At 43.4% G+C, this 16970-nt stretch overlaps 1 protein-coding gene across 1 annotated transcript in view; it reads left to right on the top strand.

Moving 5' to 3' along the window:
• The window catches only part of CCDC57 (coiled-coil domain containing 57), a 125738-nt gene that overhangs the window by 85146 nt on the left and 23622 nt on the right, over positions 1 to 16970 (top strand). The window contains exons 16-17 of the mRNA XM_065415831.1: positions 2449 to 2583; positions 2996 to 3221. Coding sequence (XP_065271903.1) covers positions 2449 to 2583; positions 2996 to 3221 — 361 coding nt within the window. The remainder of the gene's footprint in view (positions 1 to 2448; positions 2584 to 2995; positions 3222 to 16970) is intronic.

Genomic DNA, 16970 nt, shown 5'->3' with positions numbered 1-16970 from the left:
AACTAAACCTAGAGTGGAGGGGAAATGTTTTTCACCTAAGAAACTTTTCAGATTCATTTCTATGTTACTATATTAAAATTTCAGACATACTCCTCATTTAGGACTGTCTTGAAGAAATTTAGATTTAAAATGATAGTTGTGGTCCATTTGAAAACATGTGACATATGTTTAAATTTACTTGGAATTCACAGATTTTTAAAATGCACTCATCCAAATAATTATAATAGCATGTACATTCAAACATGCAAACTGGGAGCATGAGGGGAGGAAGTTGGAGAAGGGAGCGCTAAAGTCAGATTTTATTAGTTTAAAATGAAGTTATGGTCAGAAAAACAGAATGTGAGTGAAATCCTGGCTCTATAGAGGTCAGTCGGGGGTTTGCCATTGACTTTGGTGGAGCTGGCATTTCACTCTATGTACTTTAATTAATCAGTAGATACGTTCTTTGTATGCATTGAGTCAGAGCTGCTGTCTTTTCACTACTCTCAACCCTGTAGCACCAGCACAGTTTTGCAAGAGGGAGCTAGAGCTCTTCTCACTTACACATCTTCAATAGAATTACTAACCAAATGCCAGTGGCACAAAGTTCACTCTCAATCCATCCACCAACAGCCATATGCTCAGGGCCGGTGCAAGGAAGTTTCGCGCCCTAGGCGAAACTTCCACCTTGCGCCCCACCCCCACAGCCCTGCGGCAGCTCCCAGCCCTGAGGCGCCCTCCCCCCCGGCGGCAGCTCCCCCGCCCGGGGAGCCATGCGGCAGCTCCCCACCCCAGTTCACCTCTGCTCCGCCTCCTCCCCGAGCATGCCGCCCCCGCTCTAATTCTCCTCCTCTCCCAGGCTTGCGGCGCCAAACACCTGATTGGCGCTGCAAGCCTGGGAGGCGGGAGAAGTGGAGCAGCGACCGCGCGCTCGGGGAGGGGGTGTAAGAACGATGTAAAAAAAAATTGGGGGCACCGCTTTTTGGCGCCCCCAAATCTTGGCGCCCTAGGCAACCGCCTAGTTTGCCTAAATGGTAGCACCGGCCCTGCATATACTATTCCAGTAACAATCAAAGGTAATTGTCATCATAGCTTCAAAACCATGGTTGGCAGAGCTGTTGCAAACCTATGCCGTTAGTGACCTGCACTCCAGCTGCTTAAAGTGCTTGGGGGAAACTCATGTGAGGGACAAGTGCCAGATCTGTCGGGACTTCAGACCCTGCACTAAAAAGGACAGAGACATTAGGCTGAAGGTTGTCCTCATGGAAGCCGCCCTCAGATAAGTCTCAGAGCTGAGCCGCTCCGATTTGGCACTGAGTACTTTGGCATTGGTGCAAAGTGCTCCCTGGCATTGAGCTCTTCTTGCAGAGGTGCTGGAACTAGGGGTGCTGGGGGTGCTGCTGTACCCCGTGGCTTGAAGTGGTTTCCATTATATACAGGGTTTACAGTTTGGTTCAATGGCTCTCAGCACACACACACCCAACTATAAAAATTGTTCCAGCACCCCTGGAGGTTGTGGAGAGAGTTTGGGAGGAATTATTAGGAGTGGAGTTTTGGCCATTGTCAAGGGTGAGCATTGTCAAGGGGTGAGCACATCCCCTTGGGGCCCTACTAGTGCATTGCACTCAGCATCCCCTTGGGTTCTTTCAATCAAAAACCTGTATCTCCTTTCTGGGATCTGATTTATTAATTTCTTCTACATAGGATGACTTGCTTGTTAGTTGCCCCTGCACTGGGTCCCTAGAAAAGTCCTGGTCAGCTGTTCATGCTAATTCAGAAAGTTATTACCTCTCTACTTAAATAGGAGTGCTCAGCTCTCCTCCTTGGGGCTGGGTTATAATTTAGCCAGCTGAAAACTCGTAGCCAGCTGCTTCCTCAGCGGGCCCCTTTTTCCTCAATTAATCTTCAGGCTAAGAGGATCCAGCAGGCAGCCCTCTCTTCCTGGTGTCTGTCCTGTTATGAGGGAATAGCTAGCATATATGCTAGTCCCCATCTCAAATCCAGCTCATTCCCAATTGACTGGGTGAGATGGGAACCTGGCCACACCCTCTCTGCAAGGCTCCTGGCTCCAGGCCCCTAAAGATACAGTGATGAGATTTCGTCCCAAGCATCATTCATTCCTGGGACTGCTTCCTCTCTGTCTATATCCCCCTTAGGTCCTTATACTGAATATTTCAAACCTTTAAAGGTCCATGTCATGTAGCGGGATGGGCTGACCACTACGTGCTACTGCGTGTGCAGGGAAAACTACCCCGTCATCGCAATATTGATCTTGTGGGTACATAATGTAGTTTAATTTCCTACTTGACACATAAAATAGAGATATTATTTAGTGCTTACAGTAATCACAAGAAACTGACCTGTAAATACAGTCTTTCCAGAGGCTCAGGAAACACATTGCAGGTTATCTGTAGATGCTTGTGTTAAATGAAATGTGCAATAATTTGGGCTGGCTTCTTTTCATAACAGGAGCTCCAGTATGCACAGCGACAACGTTTCTCAAGATTGACTTCTATGATTACGTTTCCTAGCTCAATAGAGAGCTTAAGTGGTGGAAATGTTCCAAGTAGCGGTGGTGAGGGAGCGGAACTACCTGAGATTCAGGTACAGTACAGGAATTTTTGACTAGTTTGATCTACTTTTGAACATGTGATTTAGTTCTATGTAACTAATACTCATTTTCTAGAAGACACTGAAAATTCATTACTTTAGTTATTTATTGATTAAGTGCAAAATAGTATTTATAATACAGCTTTATTTTATAAAACATATTTTAAACAAGTTGTATCCCAACCACACTGTCCATGTTCCAACCTCATCCTCTTTCCCCTTATGCCCTGTCTAAATTAGAAATAATAACACAGCTTGTCTCCCAGCTGCTGAAACCATCTAGCTATCTCACTGAGAAGCTCCCAGCCCTGACCCTCTCCCCTCCCTCTTTTGATTAACCCAATTTCCAGGTGTCCTCCATCTGAAGAGTAGATATCCTCTTAAGGGGATGTTTTGATTCTCACAGGTTCAACTGGAATCTTCTGTTAGAAATTGCAGTCCAGGGCAACAAAAGGAATGTACATCCTCAGAAACAAACCAATCACAGCAACTCAGTAGGGAGAGCACTAGCCAATCCCAACAGGCCTGGATGTCATCATCTGGAGTACACAGCTCCCTCCAGGATATTTGGCAAATTCTAGATATGGGATCAAGCCCTTCTATTCTCAGCCCTCAAAGCAACATAGATCAAGGTAAGCATGACTAGGAAAGAATTCACAGTAGGTCAGTCTTCTGGAGGAGTGAAGATACAATAGTAGATTCTCTCTATTTACACTAATTTTAGTATATGAGAGTGGTCCTAAAGTTACAGTCACTTAATTATCCATAAACCCAACTGTCATAGATGTTCCAGGAATTACTTAAATAACTGAATATTGAACAGTTAAGAGGAACACTAACACTTCTCCCCTGTATTATCATCCTTATTAAGAATACTCTTCCCCTCTTAATAAAACGATTAACTAGAGGAATATAATACCACTCGTCTTTATAGCAGAACTTTATTAGGAGAAGATACTAAAATGAGTCCTCAATAACTGAACAATTCATATACTGTCATGCTGCTGTTGGAGCAGCATTGTAACTTGGTCAGTCCTTACAAAGCTATTACTTTGTGGCAGGTATACGCTCCTATAATATTATTTATTATTTATTTGTATTATGGTAACAGATAGAGACCCCAGCTGAGATCAGGGACCCATTGTGCAAGTTATCATACAAACATATAGTAAGGAACAGTCCCTACCTGAAAAATGTTACAGTTTAACTAGAAAAGACAAAACAGACAAAGGGTGGAAGGAGAAATAGAGGGACAGAGAGCTAATGCAAAATGGCCAAGGTTACACAACGGGTCAGTAGCAGAGCTGGGAATAACACCCGTGTCTCCTGACTTCCAGCCCCGTCCCCTGTCCACCGGACCACACAGCCTCTCCATAACCCTACTATGCTAACAATTTATTGGCACAGATTTAAAGAAATCTCTGTAATTCTGAGGCACTGTGGATTAATGTTGCATAGTGTTTAAGGCCAGAAAGGTCCATCAGGCAAGATGATCTAAACTCCTGTACATCATAGACCATTACATTTCATCTAGATACCCCTATATAAAAGTCAGAGACTTTGGTTAGACCAAAACATTTCAGCCCTCAGGAGCCTTAATTATGGCTAGGTCTACACTACCCGCCTGAATCGGCGGGTAGAAATCGACCTCTTGGGGATCGATTTATCGCGTCCCGTTGGGACGCGACAATCGATCCCCGAATCGACGCTCTTACTCCACCAGCGAAGATGGGAGTAAGCGCCGTCGACGGGAAGCCGCAGAGGTCGATTTTGCCACCGTCCCTACAGCGGGGTAAGTCGGCTGCGATACGTCGAATTCAGCTACGCTATTCGCGTAGCTGAATTTGCGTATCTTAAATCGACCCCCCCCCCTGTAGTGAAGACGTAGCCTATGTGTCACATGCTGAGCACAGGAGAAAACAAGGTGGCACCAATACCCAAGGTCCCTGCTGTGGCACAGAATTGATTGAGATGATCCCAGCAGGTGAATCGTGCCCTTTGCTTCAGAAGAAGGTGAAAAATCCTCAAGATCCCAGTCATTCTGACCTGAGGGAAAATTCCTTCCTGATCCCAAATCTGGTAATCAGTATGATCCTGAGCATATGAGCAAGACAAGATGTGTGAAGTAATATCTTTTATTGGACCAACTTCTGTTGGTGAGACACACGAGCTTTCGAGCTTACACACAGCTCTTCTTCAGGTTTGAAGAAACTAACTCCCAGCCATGCATCTAGAAAGAAGATCCTCTGTAACTTCTCAGGCCACTGGTCCACTGCTTGGTGTCCCATCTCCAGCTGTAGCCAATCTCTGATGCTTCAGAGGAAGGCAAAACTGAATACATTTAAGCCAATTGTACATCAGCTTAAAAAAATCCTTCCTGATCCCTGCAGGCAACTGGCTGAAGCCCTGAAGTATGAGATTTGATTATAGAACTGAAAGTGTTATGAGCCTATTGAGAGTGATGCAGGCAGACCTGTTCTCCCCATGGCCTTGAAGGAAGGGGAAGACTAGGGGAGACTCAGTCACAGATTCCAAAATCAGAAAGGACTATTATGACCATCCATTCTGCCCCCATGCACACAGGCCATAGAATTTCTCTTAGAAGCTTGATTGAAGTGTATCTTTTAAAAAGATATCTAATTTCTTCATAAAGTCTCTAAGCGATGGTGAATCCACCACCTCTCCCAGTAAGCTGTTCCAATGTTTAATCACACTCACTGCTAGGAAATTGTGTCTTATTTCAATGTTGAATTTATCTAAATCCAACTTCCAGCTATTGGATCCTGTTATGCCTTTGTCAGCAATGTTGGAAAGCCCCCCACCCCATCAGATGTCTTTTCTAGCTGTAAGTGCCTATGTGCAGCAACTGAGTCACCTTTCAGCTGTATCTTGGATAAGCTGAGCTCCCTAAACCTCACATTTTAAGCAGGGCCGGTGCAACCATTTATGCAAACTAGGCTGCCGCCTAGGGCGCCTAGTGGTTGGGGGCACCTAAAAGCCCGCTCAGACGAGGAGGTGGAGTGGAGGTGAGCTGGGGCGGGGGGGGGGGGGCGGCGGCGCGGGGAGGGCCGCCCGCAGTAACGGGGGTGGGGGTGCACAGGGGAACTGCTCCCCGCCCCAGATCACCTCCACTCTGCCTCCTCCGCTGAGCACTCAGCCCCCGCTCTAAGTCTCCTCCAATCGGCGCCGCAAGCCTGCGAGGGGAGGAGAATTAGAGCGGCACCGGTGTGCTCAGCGGAGGAGGCGGAGCCGAGGTGAGCTGGGGCGGGCTCCCCAGGCGGGGTTAGCTTCCGCAGGGGGGGGGACTCCCCAGGCGGGGTTAGCTGCCGTGGAGGCGGGCTCCCCGGGCGGGGTTAGCTGCCGCGGAGAGGGTGTAGCTGCTGCGGGGGGGGCTCCCCGGGTGGGGGGGATGGCGGGGTCCCCGGGTGGGGGGCTGGGTTAGCTGCCGTGGAGGGATGGGGTTAGGTGGGGGGGGGGGGCGCAAGGTGGAAGTTTCGCCTAGGGTGCGAAACTTCCTTGCACCGGCCCTGATTTTAAGGCTTGTTTTTCAGCCCCTCGATCATTTTTATGGCCTTCTGTTGAACTCTCTGTAGTATTTCCACATCCTCCTTGAAGAGTGGCTATCAGAACTGGACACAGTATTCTAGCAGTGATCTTACCAATACTATGTACAGAGGCAAGTTCACTTACCTACTTCTACTTGATGTTCCCCTTTTTATTACGTTCAAGGAGCACATTAGCCCTTTTTGTCACAGCATTGTATTGAGGTCTCATGTTGAGTTGATTATCTATCATGACTCCTAAGTGCTTTACCAAGACAGAATCTTGCATCCTGTAGATATAACCTCCGATCTTGGTTCCCAGATGTATTACCTTGAATTTGACTGTATTAAAACACATTTTGTTGCATTGTAACCATTTAACCAGGCAATTCAGATCACCGTGTAACAGTAACCTGTCCTCCTCGTTATTTACTACCCCAGCAATCTTTGTCTCATCTGCAAATTTTATCAGCAAATGTTTTATAAAATCATTATTTTATATATCGTTATTATTGTATAAGTTCATCTAGATTATTCATAAAAATATTAGTGTGATAGTATATCTCACCATTACCAACTACATGTTGAGATCTGTCAGTGAACCAGTTTTTAGACCATCTAATGTTTTTTTTAACCCTGTTAATTGCGTATTGTGACATTCCCCAGGGTACAGTCTGGACTGTTGAACAGATTCATCCCCTCAATTTTCCAGCGTGGGGTGCCTTTTACACTGCTTCGTTGTGAGAGTAACCACTCCTGGTTTGCTCACAAACAGCTTCCAGCATGTAAATCACTCCCAGCTATACTGTATGAGTGCTATAGCCAGCCACCCATGAATTACACTGCAGGGCAATACCAGGAAACTCTCAGTCCCAGACTTTTCCCCAGAAATGTGGAACTTGTACTACCCAGTACCATCCTGGACAATACAAGCTCATTGAAGGTATATCATTTCATTAATAGAAAATATGCACAAATCCTGTTACCCCAAATGAAGTTTCCCAAACACTTCAATCCAAACACTCACTGGTTTAGATCAAGCAAGTTTATTAACTACAGAAAGATAGATTTTTAAGTGATTACAAGTAGGGCTGTTGATTGATCGCAGTTAACTCACATGATTAACTAAAAAATATTAATCGCGATTAAAAAAATTAATCACACTGTTAAACAATAGAATACCAATTGAAATGTATTACATATTTGTGGATGTTTTTCTACTTTTTCAAATATATTGATTTCTATTATGACACAGAATACAAAGTGCACAGTGCTCACTTTATATTATTATTTTTATTACAAATATTTGCACTGTAAAAATGATAAACAAAAGTAGTATTTTTCAATTCACCTCATACAAGTATTGTAGTGCAATCTCTTTTTCGTGAAAGTGTAACTTACAAATGTCATTTTTTTGTTACATAACTACACTCAAAAACAAAACAAAGTAAAACTTTAGAGCCTATAAGTCCACTCAGTCCTACTTCTTGTTCAGCCAATCGCTAAGACACACACATTTGTTTACATTTATAGGAGATACTGCTGCCTGCTACTTATTTACAGTGTCACCTGAAAGTGAGAACAGGCATTCGCATGGCACTTTTGTAGCTGATGTTGCAAGGTATTTACGTGCTGGATATGCTAAACATTCATATGCCCCTTTATGCTTCAGCCACCATTCCAGAGGACATGCTTCCATGCTGATGATGCTCGTTAAAAATATAATGCGTTAATTGAATTTGTGACTGAACTCCTTGGAGAATAGTGTATAGCCTGTTCTGTTTTACCCGCAGTCTACCATATATTTCATGTTATAGCAGTCTCGGATGATGACCCAGCACATGTTCGTTTTAAGAACACTTTCACAGCAGATTTGACAAAATGCAAAGAAAATACCAATGTGAGATTTCTAAAAATAGCTATAGCACTCAACCCAAGTTTTAAGAATCTGAAGTGCTGTCCAAAATCTGAAAGGGACGAGGTGTGGAGCATGCTTTCAGAAGTCTTAAAAGAGCAATGCTCAGATGCGGAAACTACAGAACCCGAACCACCAAAAAAGAAAATCAATCTTCTGCTGGTGGCATCTGACTCAGATGATGAAAATGAACATACATCGGTCTGCTTTGCTTTGGATCGTTATTGAGCAGAACCCGTCATCAGCATGGATGCATGACTTCTGGAAAGGAGGTTAAAGCATGAAGGGACATATGAATCTTTAGCACATCTGGCACGTTAATATCTTGCTACAACAGTGCCATGCGAACACTGTTGGGGGGGAGGGATAGCTCAGTGGTTTGAGCATTGGCCTGCTAAACCCAGGGTTGTGAGTTCAATCCTTGAGGGGGCCACTTAGGGATCTGGGGCAAAATCAGTACTTGGTCCTGCTAGTGAAGGCAGGGGGCTGGACTCGATGACCTTTCAAGGTCCCTTCCAGTTCTAGGAGATAGGATATCTCCATTTATTTATTTATTTAAACACCTGTTCTCCCTTTCAGGTGACACTGTAAACGAAGCGGGAAGCATTATCTCCTGCAAATTGTAACCAAACTTGTTTGTTTGAGCGATTGGCTGAAGTAGGACTGAGTGGACTTGCAGGCTCTAAAGTTTTACATTTTTATTTTTGAATGCAGTTATTTTTTGTACATAATTCTACACTTGTAAGTTCAACTTTCATGATAAAGAGATTGCACTACAGTACTTGTATGAGATGAATTGAAAAATGCTATTTCTTTTATTTTTTACAGAGCAAATATTTGTAATAAAAATAAATATAAAGTGAGCATTGTACACTTTGTGTTGTAATTGAAATCAATATATTTGAAAATGTAGAAGACATCCAAAAATATTTAAATAAATGGTATTCTGTTATTGTTTAACAGCATGATTAATTGCGATTGATTTTTTTTTTAGTCGTTTAACAGCCCTAATTACAAGTAATGAGGCATAAAAGTCAGAACTGGTTAAAAAGAAATAAAATGTAAAACGCAACTAACACCTAATTTAACAAGCTAAGTGAATTCAAAGCAAAAGGTTTATTTCACGACATGCTTTAGCAGTATTACTGGTTGGATCTTTCAGCCAGGATCCCTCCTCAGTCCAATGATGCTTCCTTTGTCCTTCAGGTGGTGTTGATGCCGTGAGTAGAGATGAAAGGAGAGATCATTTGGGGCGTCTGTTCCCCCATTTTTATATCTTTTCCTCCTCTTTGCAAAACATCTCCAGGTGGGGTTAAGGAGACAGAAAGTCTGTGGGATGGGAACTTCCAGCTGTTTCTTTGCCAAGATGTAAATTTCTTGCTTACACTCTTTCCTGCCAAAGAATAGCTGCTTAACCAAGTGATAGTCCGTTTGATTTTGTTGACACCTAGCTGAGGTGTCAATTTGCCTTTTGTCTTTGAGGAACAAGTTTGTGCCTGCTTTTCTGAACTTGGAATATGTCTCAGTAATTGTATACAGTAGAATCTTATAACTTTACATACAATGTTATTGTCACATATTTTACCAGCACAGTATGAGTTTTTCAATGATACCTCACAAGGCGTACTTTGTACAAAATCCATTATAGCTTTGTAAAAAGAGTGAACATAGGAATAGACTGTCACACATATAATGCAAGTTTGTAAATCAAAATGTCATGTGGTACTAGGTCAAATACCTTGGAGAAATCCATATATATTCTATCAACACAGTTCCTTTTATCAATGCTGTCCAAAAAAGACAACAGATTTATTTGACAAGATCTACCTTCTGAGAAATCATGCAGACTGGCATTCATTTTTTTTTTTTTTTTTGTCTCTAATCCTTTGTTGCTAGTCACAAATTAACTCTTCCATTATTTTACCCAGAATCTCTGTCTGGCTGATCTGTCTATGGAACCCTGGATCATCCCTTGACCCTTTTTAAATATTGGAACTATGTTGGCAATCCTCCAGTCCTTTGGAATTTTCCCAATTTTTCAAGATTTTTTTTAAATATTTACTTCAGTGGTTCAGAGAGCTCCTCAGCTAGTTCCTTTATGATCGTTGGATGTAAGTTATCTGGGAGTGTTGATTTGAAAATGTTTAATTTTAGCAGATGCCGCGTCACATCCTCCTTTGTTAAAGATGGCAAACTTTCTGTTCCATCTACATCATCATATGGGTTGGATACATCTTCCTGCTTCATTCCAAATTCTGAACAGAAATATCCATTCAACATTTCTGCTTTTTCTACATCACTGTTTACAATTTTACCATCTGCATCTAGCTATGGTTATATACCTGACATAGGGTTTTTCTTGTTACTGATTACATTTAAAAAATGTTTTCTTATTATCTTTAACTCCTTTGGCCTCTGATATTTCATTGATTCCTTTTGGCTTCCCTTTTTTATGTCACCTAAATTTTTTTAACTTTTATAACTTTATATTCATTGCCATTTACTTCCTTGTTTCCCATCCTTTATATATAATTGTTTTATGTTTTATTACCACTTTTGCATCTTCTTTTAACCAGGTTGGCTTCTAGCCGAGAATTACCTTTTTTGTCTATCTGTGGGATCATGGACATCCAATAGGACAGTGGTTCTCAAACTTTAGCAACCCGAGGATCCCCATTTTGATTTAAAAAAATTTTGCGGACCCCCAAGCCCCCCACTCAGCCCCAGGCCCTGCCCCCACCCCACCTCTTCCTGCCCCCGCTTCACCCCTGCCCCTCCCCCAAGCTCACCCCATCCCCGCTCCTCTCCCTCCCTCCCAGCGCCTCCTGCACACCACTGAACAGCTGTTCCCCGGCATGCAGGACTTAGGAGGCTCTGGGAAGGAGGGGGAGGAGTTGATCAGCGGGGCCCTTGGACCCCCTGGAGTACCCTCATGGACCCCCAAGGTCCAGAGACCCCAGTTTGAGAAACACTGCAATAGGATATCCATGAACAAGTCCCAGTTTTCATTAAAGCTTTTCATTTCAGATTTGTTTTCCCAGACAGTTATACCACTGATTACATTAATCTTTGGGAAATTAACCCTTTTAAAGTTCTAAATATACATATTATTGATTGGTGCCATATTCTGTTTGCACAAGGTAAATGTAACGAGATTGTGATCTTTGGTACAGTGGTAACACTAATGTTTAGGTCAGTGATTAACTCTTATTTGAGTTAATGAGGTCCAACTATTGAATGTACCCCATGTTGGGTGCAGGACTTCCTGTGTTAAGAAATTATCATCTATTATTTTGAGAAACTTTAGGGGAGTTTTGTAACTGGCTGCATGAGGTGTCCAGCAAATGCCCCTGTAGTGGGGCAGCTGCCTCACTCCAAGCTAAAAGGGATTAAGAGCAGCTGAGGGAGGCTGGTGAGGTAGTTGGTCCCAGGTGTGGCTGGCTTAATCAGGCCACAGCTGGCCTGGATAAAAGGGCTGTGGGGCCAGGAGACAGAAGAGTCTCTCTCTAGCGTTGGAGAGAGATGGACCTAGCTGCCTGAAGGAGCAAAGGGTACCTTGGACAGAGCAGTGCCGGGGAAGGGCAAGAGGAGCCGGGGAGCTCCAGCCTGGCAACTCCCCAGGCTGAGGCCTTGATAAAGGCCTACGTAGGTACTGGGGCTGGGAGGTGCAGCCTTTGAATAGGCAGAGGCAGCTGGTCTGACCCCCTTGCCAATGATGAGTCCTGTTTCCAAAAGGTCAGCTACCATAGCTGATACTATTAGGGTCCCTGGGCTGGAGCCCAGAGTAGAGGGTGGGCCCAGGCTCCCCCCTTGCCCCCTCCCCCCCAAAATTAATCACTGAGACTGGGAGACAACAGAGACTGTGCAAGGGAGAGTAGTTCTCCTCCCTTGCTGGCTTATGATGAAAATGGCTCAGTAGGCTGTGACCCTTGCCTCTAGAGAGAGAAGGGCTATGTGGAGGGTCACAGAGAGCCTCTGAGGCTAGCGAAATCCGCCAAGAAACGCGGGACCCACGGAGACAAGGACAGAGCTTTGTCACAACAGGATAAACAAAAACTGTGTTTGGTCATGTATATGTCATGAAAATTTTGCTGATAATACCATGTTGTTTCATGCTGCTGAGTCTGGTGCAACACAGCTGGCAACCTTACAAGGACACCAATTTCCTAACCTCTAGCAACTTCCAACCAGAGTTGCAACACTTGCTGCAAGATTTTCAGGTGTCCAAAGCCTAGTGAAATAGAAGAGAGCGGTTTCAGAGGGGTAGCCAAGTTAGTCTGTATCAGCAAAAACAACGAGGAGTCCTTGTGGCACCTTAGAGACTAACAAAATTATTTGGGCATAAGCTTTCGTGGGCTATAACCCACTTCATCAGATGCATGGAGTGGAAAATACAGTAGGCAGGTATAAATACACAGCAAGAGAGACACCACTATTTCTGATAGAATTTCAGAGGTGGAAGAGAATGAAGCATCATTAGGTGAAGATATCCAGTTGTGATTACAGCCTGAATCTGATAATCTGAGAATAGTTAACTGAGGAGCTTCTTATTGATCCCACTCAGGCTCCTAAATGAATAAGGACTGCAGAACATTGTGTTGTTTTTAAATTGTTTGCTGTCTCCTTCTGAAGAAGGAGGAAAATTTCTCCCTTTTGAAACTGCTTCAAGGGCCATCATGTGCACTGAGAGTCTTGAATAATTTGGGGTCCAGTTCACGAAAGCATTTACATGGAAAAACTGAAACTTGAACAAGGAATTTGTGCTTTTGATCTGTTACTATGCTTAAATCTTTCAGGATGACAAAAGGGAGGCAAATTACTCAAGAAAGAGCTTTTTCCATCCATATTATCAAGAGACTAGCTAATTCATTTCTACGCCTGCTTGAACCAATTTACAGAAATTTGTTAAAATAGTTATTTATCTCAAATACCTCGTTACAATGTGAGTTGAACAGCTGAAGCTACTAGCTATCTATATTCCTAGAATCAACAATGATTTTGTTGTCATAATTAACAGGGAAATAAACAAAAGGCAGCTATGATAGCTTCTGCTCTTTTAGTAACACAAGAAAACAGTTCAGCGTTTGCCAAATGGAAGTGAACAAAACTAGTAGAGAAATCATTTTCAAACTTTAAATGAGTTACAAACTAAATTTAGGAAAAATTAACAAGCTATTTAGAAAAGTATACTATTGGTATTCTTTAATGAAATGATAAAAATTTCCCAAGCAATCATTGTTATGCTTTCGTTTGTTCCCTTCTCCAAACAATCTCCTTAGTTCCGCTAGATTGTCCAGTAATTTCACAGGTTTCAGGAAAAGAGGTTGTAAAGCAATAGCTCTCTCACTTACATGTATTTGACCTTCACCGTAGAACAGTATATACAACATTTTCAGGGTGTTTACATTTTGTAATATGACAATCAAAAGTGGAGTTAGCAGATGGTATCATTGCAGGTTCCTGATTCACAGATAGTTATTTCAATATCTTTCATACCTAATGATAACCCTTTGATTTAATTTCTCCATCAAATGTTCCATAGTTCTGGTGAGAGCCAGTGTAAAGACTGACTTGTGTCTGGCAAGAGGACCTGGAATTTCCACGCTGGAAACTCACTAACAACGAGGATTCTGAGTACATGGTGCAGAAAGCCAGCTTGTCTATTTAAGCATGTCTATTTAAGTAAGTCCAACACTGTAAATCAGCCCCAGCAATAACATTTTTTTATTTATCACTTCCAGTGAATCAAGGCTTAGTTAAAGAAAGAATAAGAACATAAGAACTGCCATAGTGGGTCAGACCAGTGGTCCATCTAGCCCAGGATCCTGTCTCGGACAGTGGCCAATACCAGAGCTTCAGGGGCAGTGTAGAGAACAGGGTAGTTTTCAAAAGTTCTTATCCCTTTCTTCCCCTCCCAACTTCTGGCAGTCAGAAGTTTAGGGGGTTGCCCTGAGCGTGGGGTTAGATTCTCTGACCATTTTGGCCAATAGCTATTGATGGATTTATCCTCCATGAACTTATCTTGTTTTTTTCTTAACCCAGTTATACTTTTGGCCATAACAACATCCCATGGCAATGAGTTCAACAAGTTACTTTTTCAGACAATGCACAATTATTTCCTTAGGTTTATATTAAACCTGCTGCCTATTAATTACATCAGGTGACCTCTGTTTTTTTTATTGGGGGGGGGAGAAGTAAATAACACTTCTTTATTCACTTTCTCCAGATCCAGACTAACACGGCTACCCCTCTGATACTCTTCTCCACACCATTCATGATTTTATAGACCTCTATCACATCGTCCCCTTAATTGTCTCTTTTTCCAAGCTGAACAGCCCTGCTCCTTTTAGTCTCTCCTTGTACAGAAGCCATTCCATACCTGTGATCATCTTTGTTGCACTTCTCTGAACCTTTACAGTTCCACTATATCCTGTTTGAGATGAGATGACCAGAACTGGTCACAGTATTCATGGTGTAGATGTACCATGGATTTATATAAGAACATAAGAATGGCCCTACTGGGTCAGACCAAAGGTCCGTCTAGCCCAGTATCCTGTTTTCTGATAGTGGCCAATGCCAGGTGCCCCAGAGGGAATGAACAGAACCGGTAATCATCAAGTGATCCATCCCCTGTCACTCATTCCCAGCTTCTGGCAAACAGAGGCTAGGGACACCATTCCTGCCCAAAGTCATCATAGTGACGTTATGATATTTTCTGTCTAATTTTCTAAAGCTTTCCTAATAGTTCCGAACATTCCTTTAGCCTTTTTGACTGCAGATGCTCTGAAGCGGTTCAGGACATATAGACAGGCCACATTATAGTTCTGATTCCTCAAACAGTTACAGCACAGCTTGTTGAGGTTTTAAATGGTTGGCACTTCAAGCTAAAGCCATTTGCCCACTAATTGTGTCATGCCTTGGAAGTATAGGAATGTGGTTTTTCTGAAATTTGACTTAGCAGTAGCATTAAATTACTGAAGTTTGACTTTGTAATAGGCTCTGCTCATCCCACAATAATATTCTAAACTTTCTGCAAACTGCCAACCAAACTGGGCACTCTGAGGAATCTGTTATTTACAAGAGATAATAAGGAGACTTGCAAATTGTATTATAAGAATTTGAAAAAGAGAGACCAAACTAAAATTGCATTAATTACACAAAGAAATGGAAAGACTAGTTTTAGAATGAGCACAGGCATTGTTCATTTGTCTTTTATTGTATTACTAAAGGGAGCATGTCCTGGCATTCAGCTCGACACATACAACCTAGGCTCTAAGTGTGGTAAACTGACTTTTTTATAACACTTAAACACTTCAGAAGTCTTGTACTAACCTGGAAATGTGCAGACACTTATGTACTGCTTCCCTGTCTCTGCCCCATCCCACGGAACAAAACAGTGGTCCCTGTCCCAAAGACCTTATAATCTAAGTATAAGACAAGAAAGAACAGATGGGGGAGTACAAGTAAATAGTGAGACAGTATTGGTCAGCATGATGGACCGTGGTCTCTGCACATCAATGGGGTAACCATTGTCAAGTTTTTGTAAGCATCACCACAGAGGAAAGTTTTGAGGAGGGGTTTGAAGGTGGATAATGAAGTAGCTTTGCAGATGTTTACAGGGAGCACCTCCCAAGCGAGTGGGAGAAGTGGGAGAAGACCAAAGGTGCTTGTTTGAAAATTTGAGTGGGTAGTGAAGGCTGCCGTCATAGTCCAGTCAGAAGTGAGCATTGACAGCTTGATTGCAAATGAGAGAGAAGTAGGGTGGGGATTAACTGTGAAGGGCCTTCAAAGAAATTGGGTGGACTCACTCATGCCAGGTATCTTGCCTAGACCTGACCCAACCTTTGACATGGCTGTGGGAAGCCTTCACTTATTCCTGACATAGCACCCCTTCAGCCTGACTGAAAATCCAAAAACAGCCTATCCAAGGACAGCTTTATAAAGGCTGAGAAGATTATAACTTTTTGTATATGGCAGCTTGTAAGCAAAAGGTAACAAAATAAAAAAGGCTCAAAATGTTAATATCTCTGGACTTGGGACTGACTCTGAGAGCAAAGCAAAAGGAAATTCTTCCTGTAAAGCAATAATGAAGAGGACAGTTAATCCCCACCCTACTTATCTCTCATGCACCCACTGCAGTTTTACATCACTTGTGCATGTGCACACTATGCTAATTGTATTGGTGGTGTGCTTCCTCACCAGGAGCACTTGTATTGATGCAGAGTGCAGTGCACCATAGGTATCTATCTCACTGTGCAACTCGCCACCTTCCAGCGCAGGGTGTTTTATGAAGTTTTTGCAATGCCTCTTGAGTAGGGCCCTACCAAATTCACAGTTCACTTTGGTCAATTTCATGGCCACAGGGTCTTAAAATTGGTCAGTTTCACAATTTCAGATGTTTGCATCTGAAATTTCACGGTGTTGTAACCGTGGGGGTCCTGGTCCAAAAGGTGATTCTGGGGGAGTCCCAAAGCTATTATAGGGGGGTTGCAGGATTGCCATACTCACTTCTGTTTCCTGCAGCTGTAGGAGGCTCCCAGAGGTGGAGGTACATCCTCTCTCTCAACTGCTGCTGGGAATGCCCCACATGGGGGCTCCTAGCCACTAGTCAGGGCCAGTGGTGGATTAACATATGGGGCCCATAGGGCCCATGCCCAGATGCCCTGGACAGGAGCCACAGGGTGGAAGCCCCAAGCCCCAGCGACATTGCAGGGGCTGAGCTCAGATGCCTTGAGCCCCGACTGGAGCTGAGGGGGAGAGGGGAGGTGGAAGTCTGGAGCTCAGGCAGGACCTGGGGGGCAGGGCAAAAGCCCCAGGGAGTGGCAGTCCCAAGCCCAGGTCCCTGAGCTTGGGCAGCAGCAGCAACCCCCAGCCCAGGCACCCTGAGCCTGGGCAGGAGCCATGGGGGACAGCAGTCCCCAGCC

This window comes from Emys orbicularis, chromosome 13 (genome assembly GCF_028017835.1).
Source record: "Emys orbicularis isolate rEmyOrb1 chromosome 13, rEmyOrb1.hap1, whole genome shotgun sequence".
Taxonomy (NCBI): domain Eukaryota; kingdom Metazoa; phylum Chordata; order Testudines; family Emydidae; genus Emys; species Emys orbicularis.
Note: the sequence above shows the minus strand (reverse complement) of the source record. Positions and strands in the feature narration are given on the sequence as shown.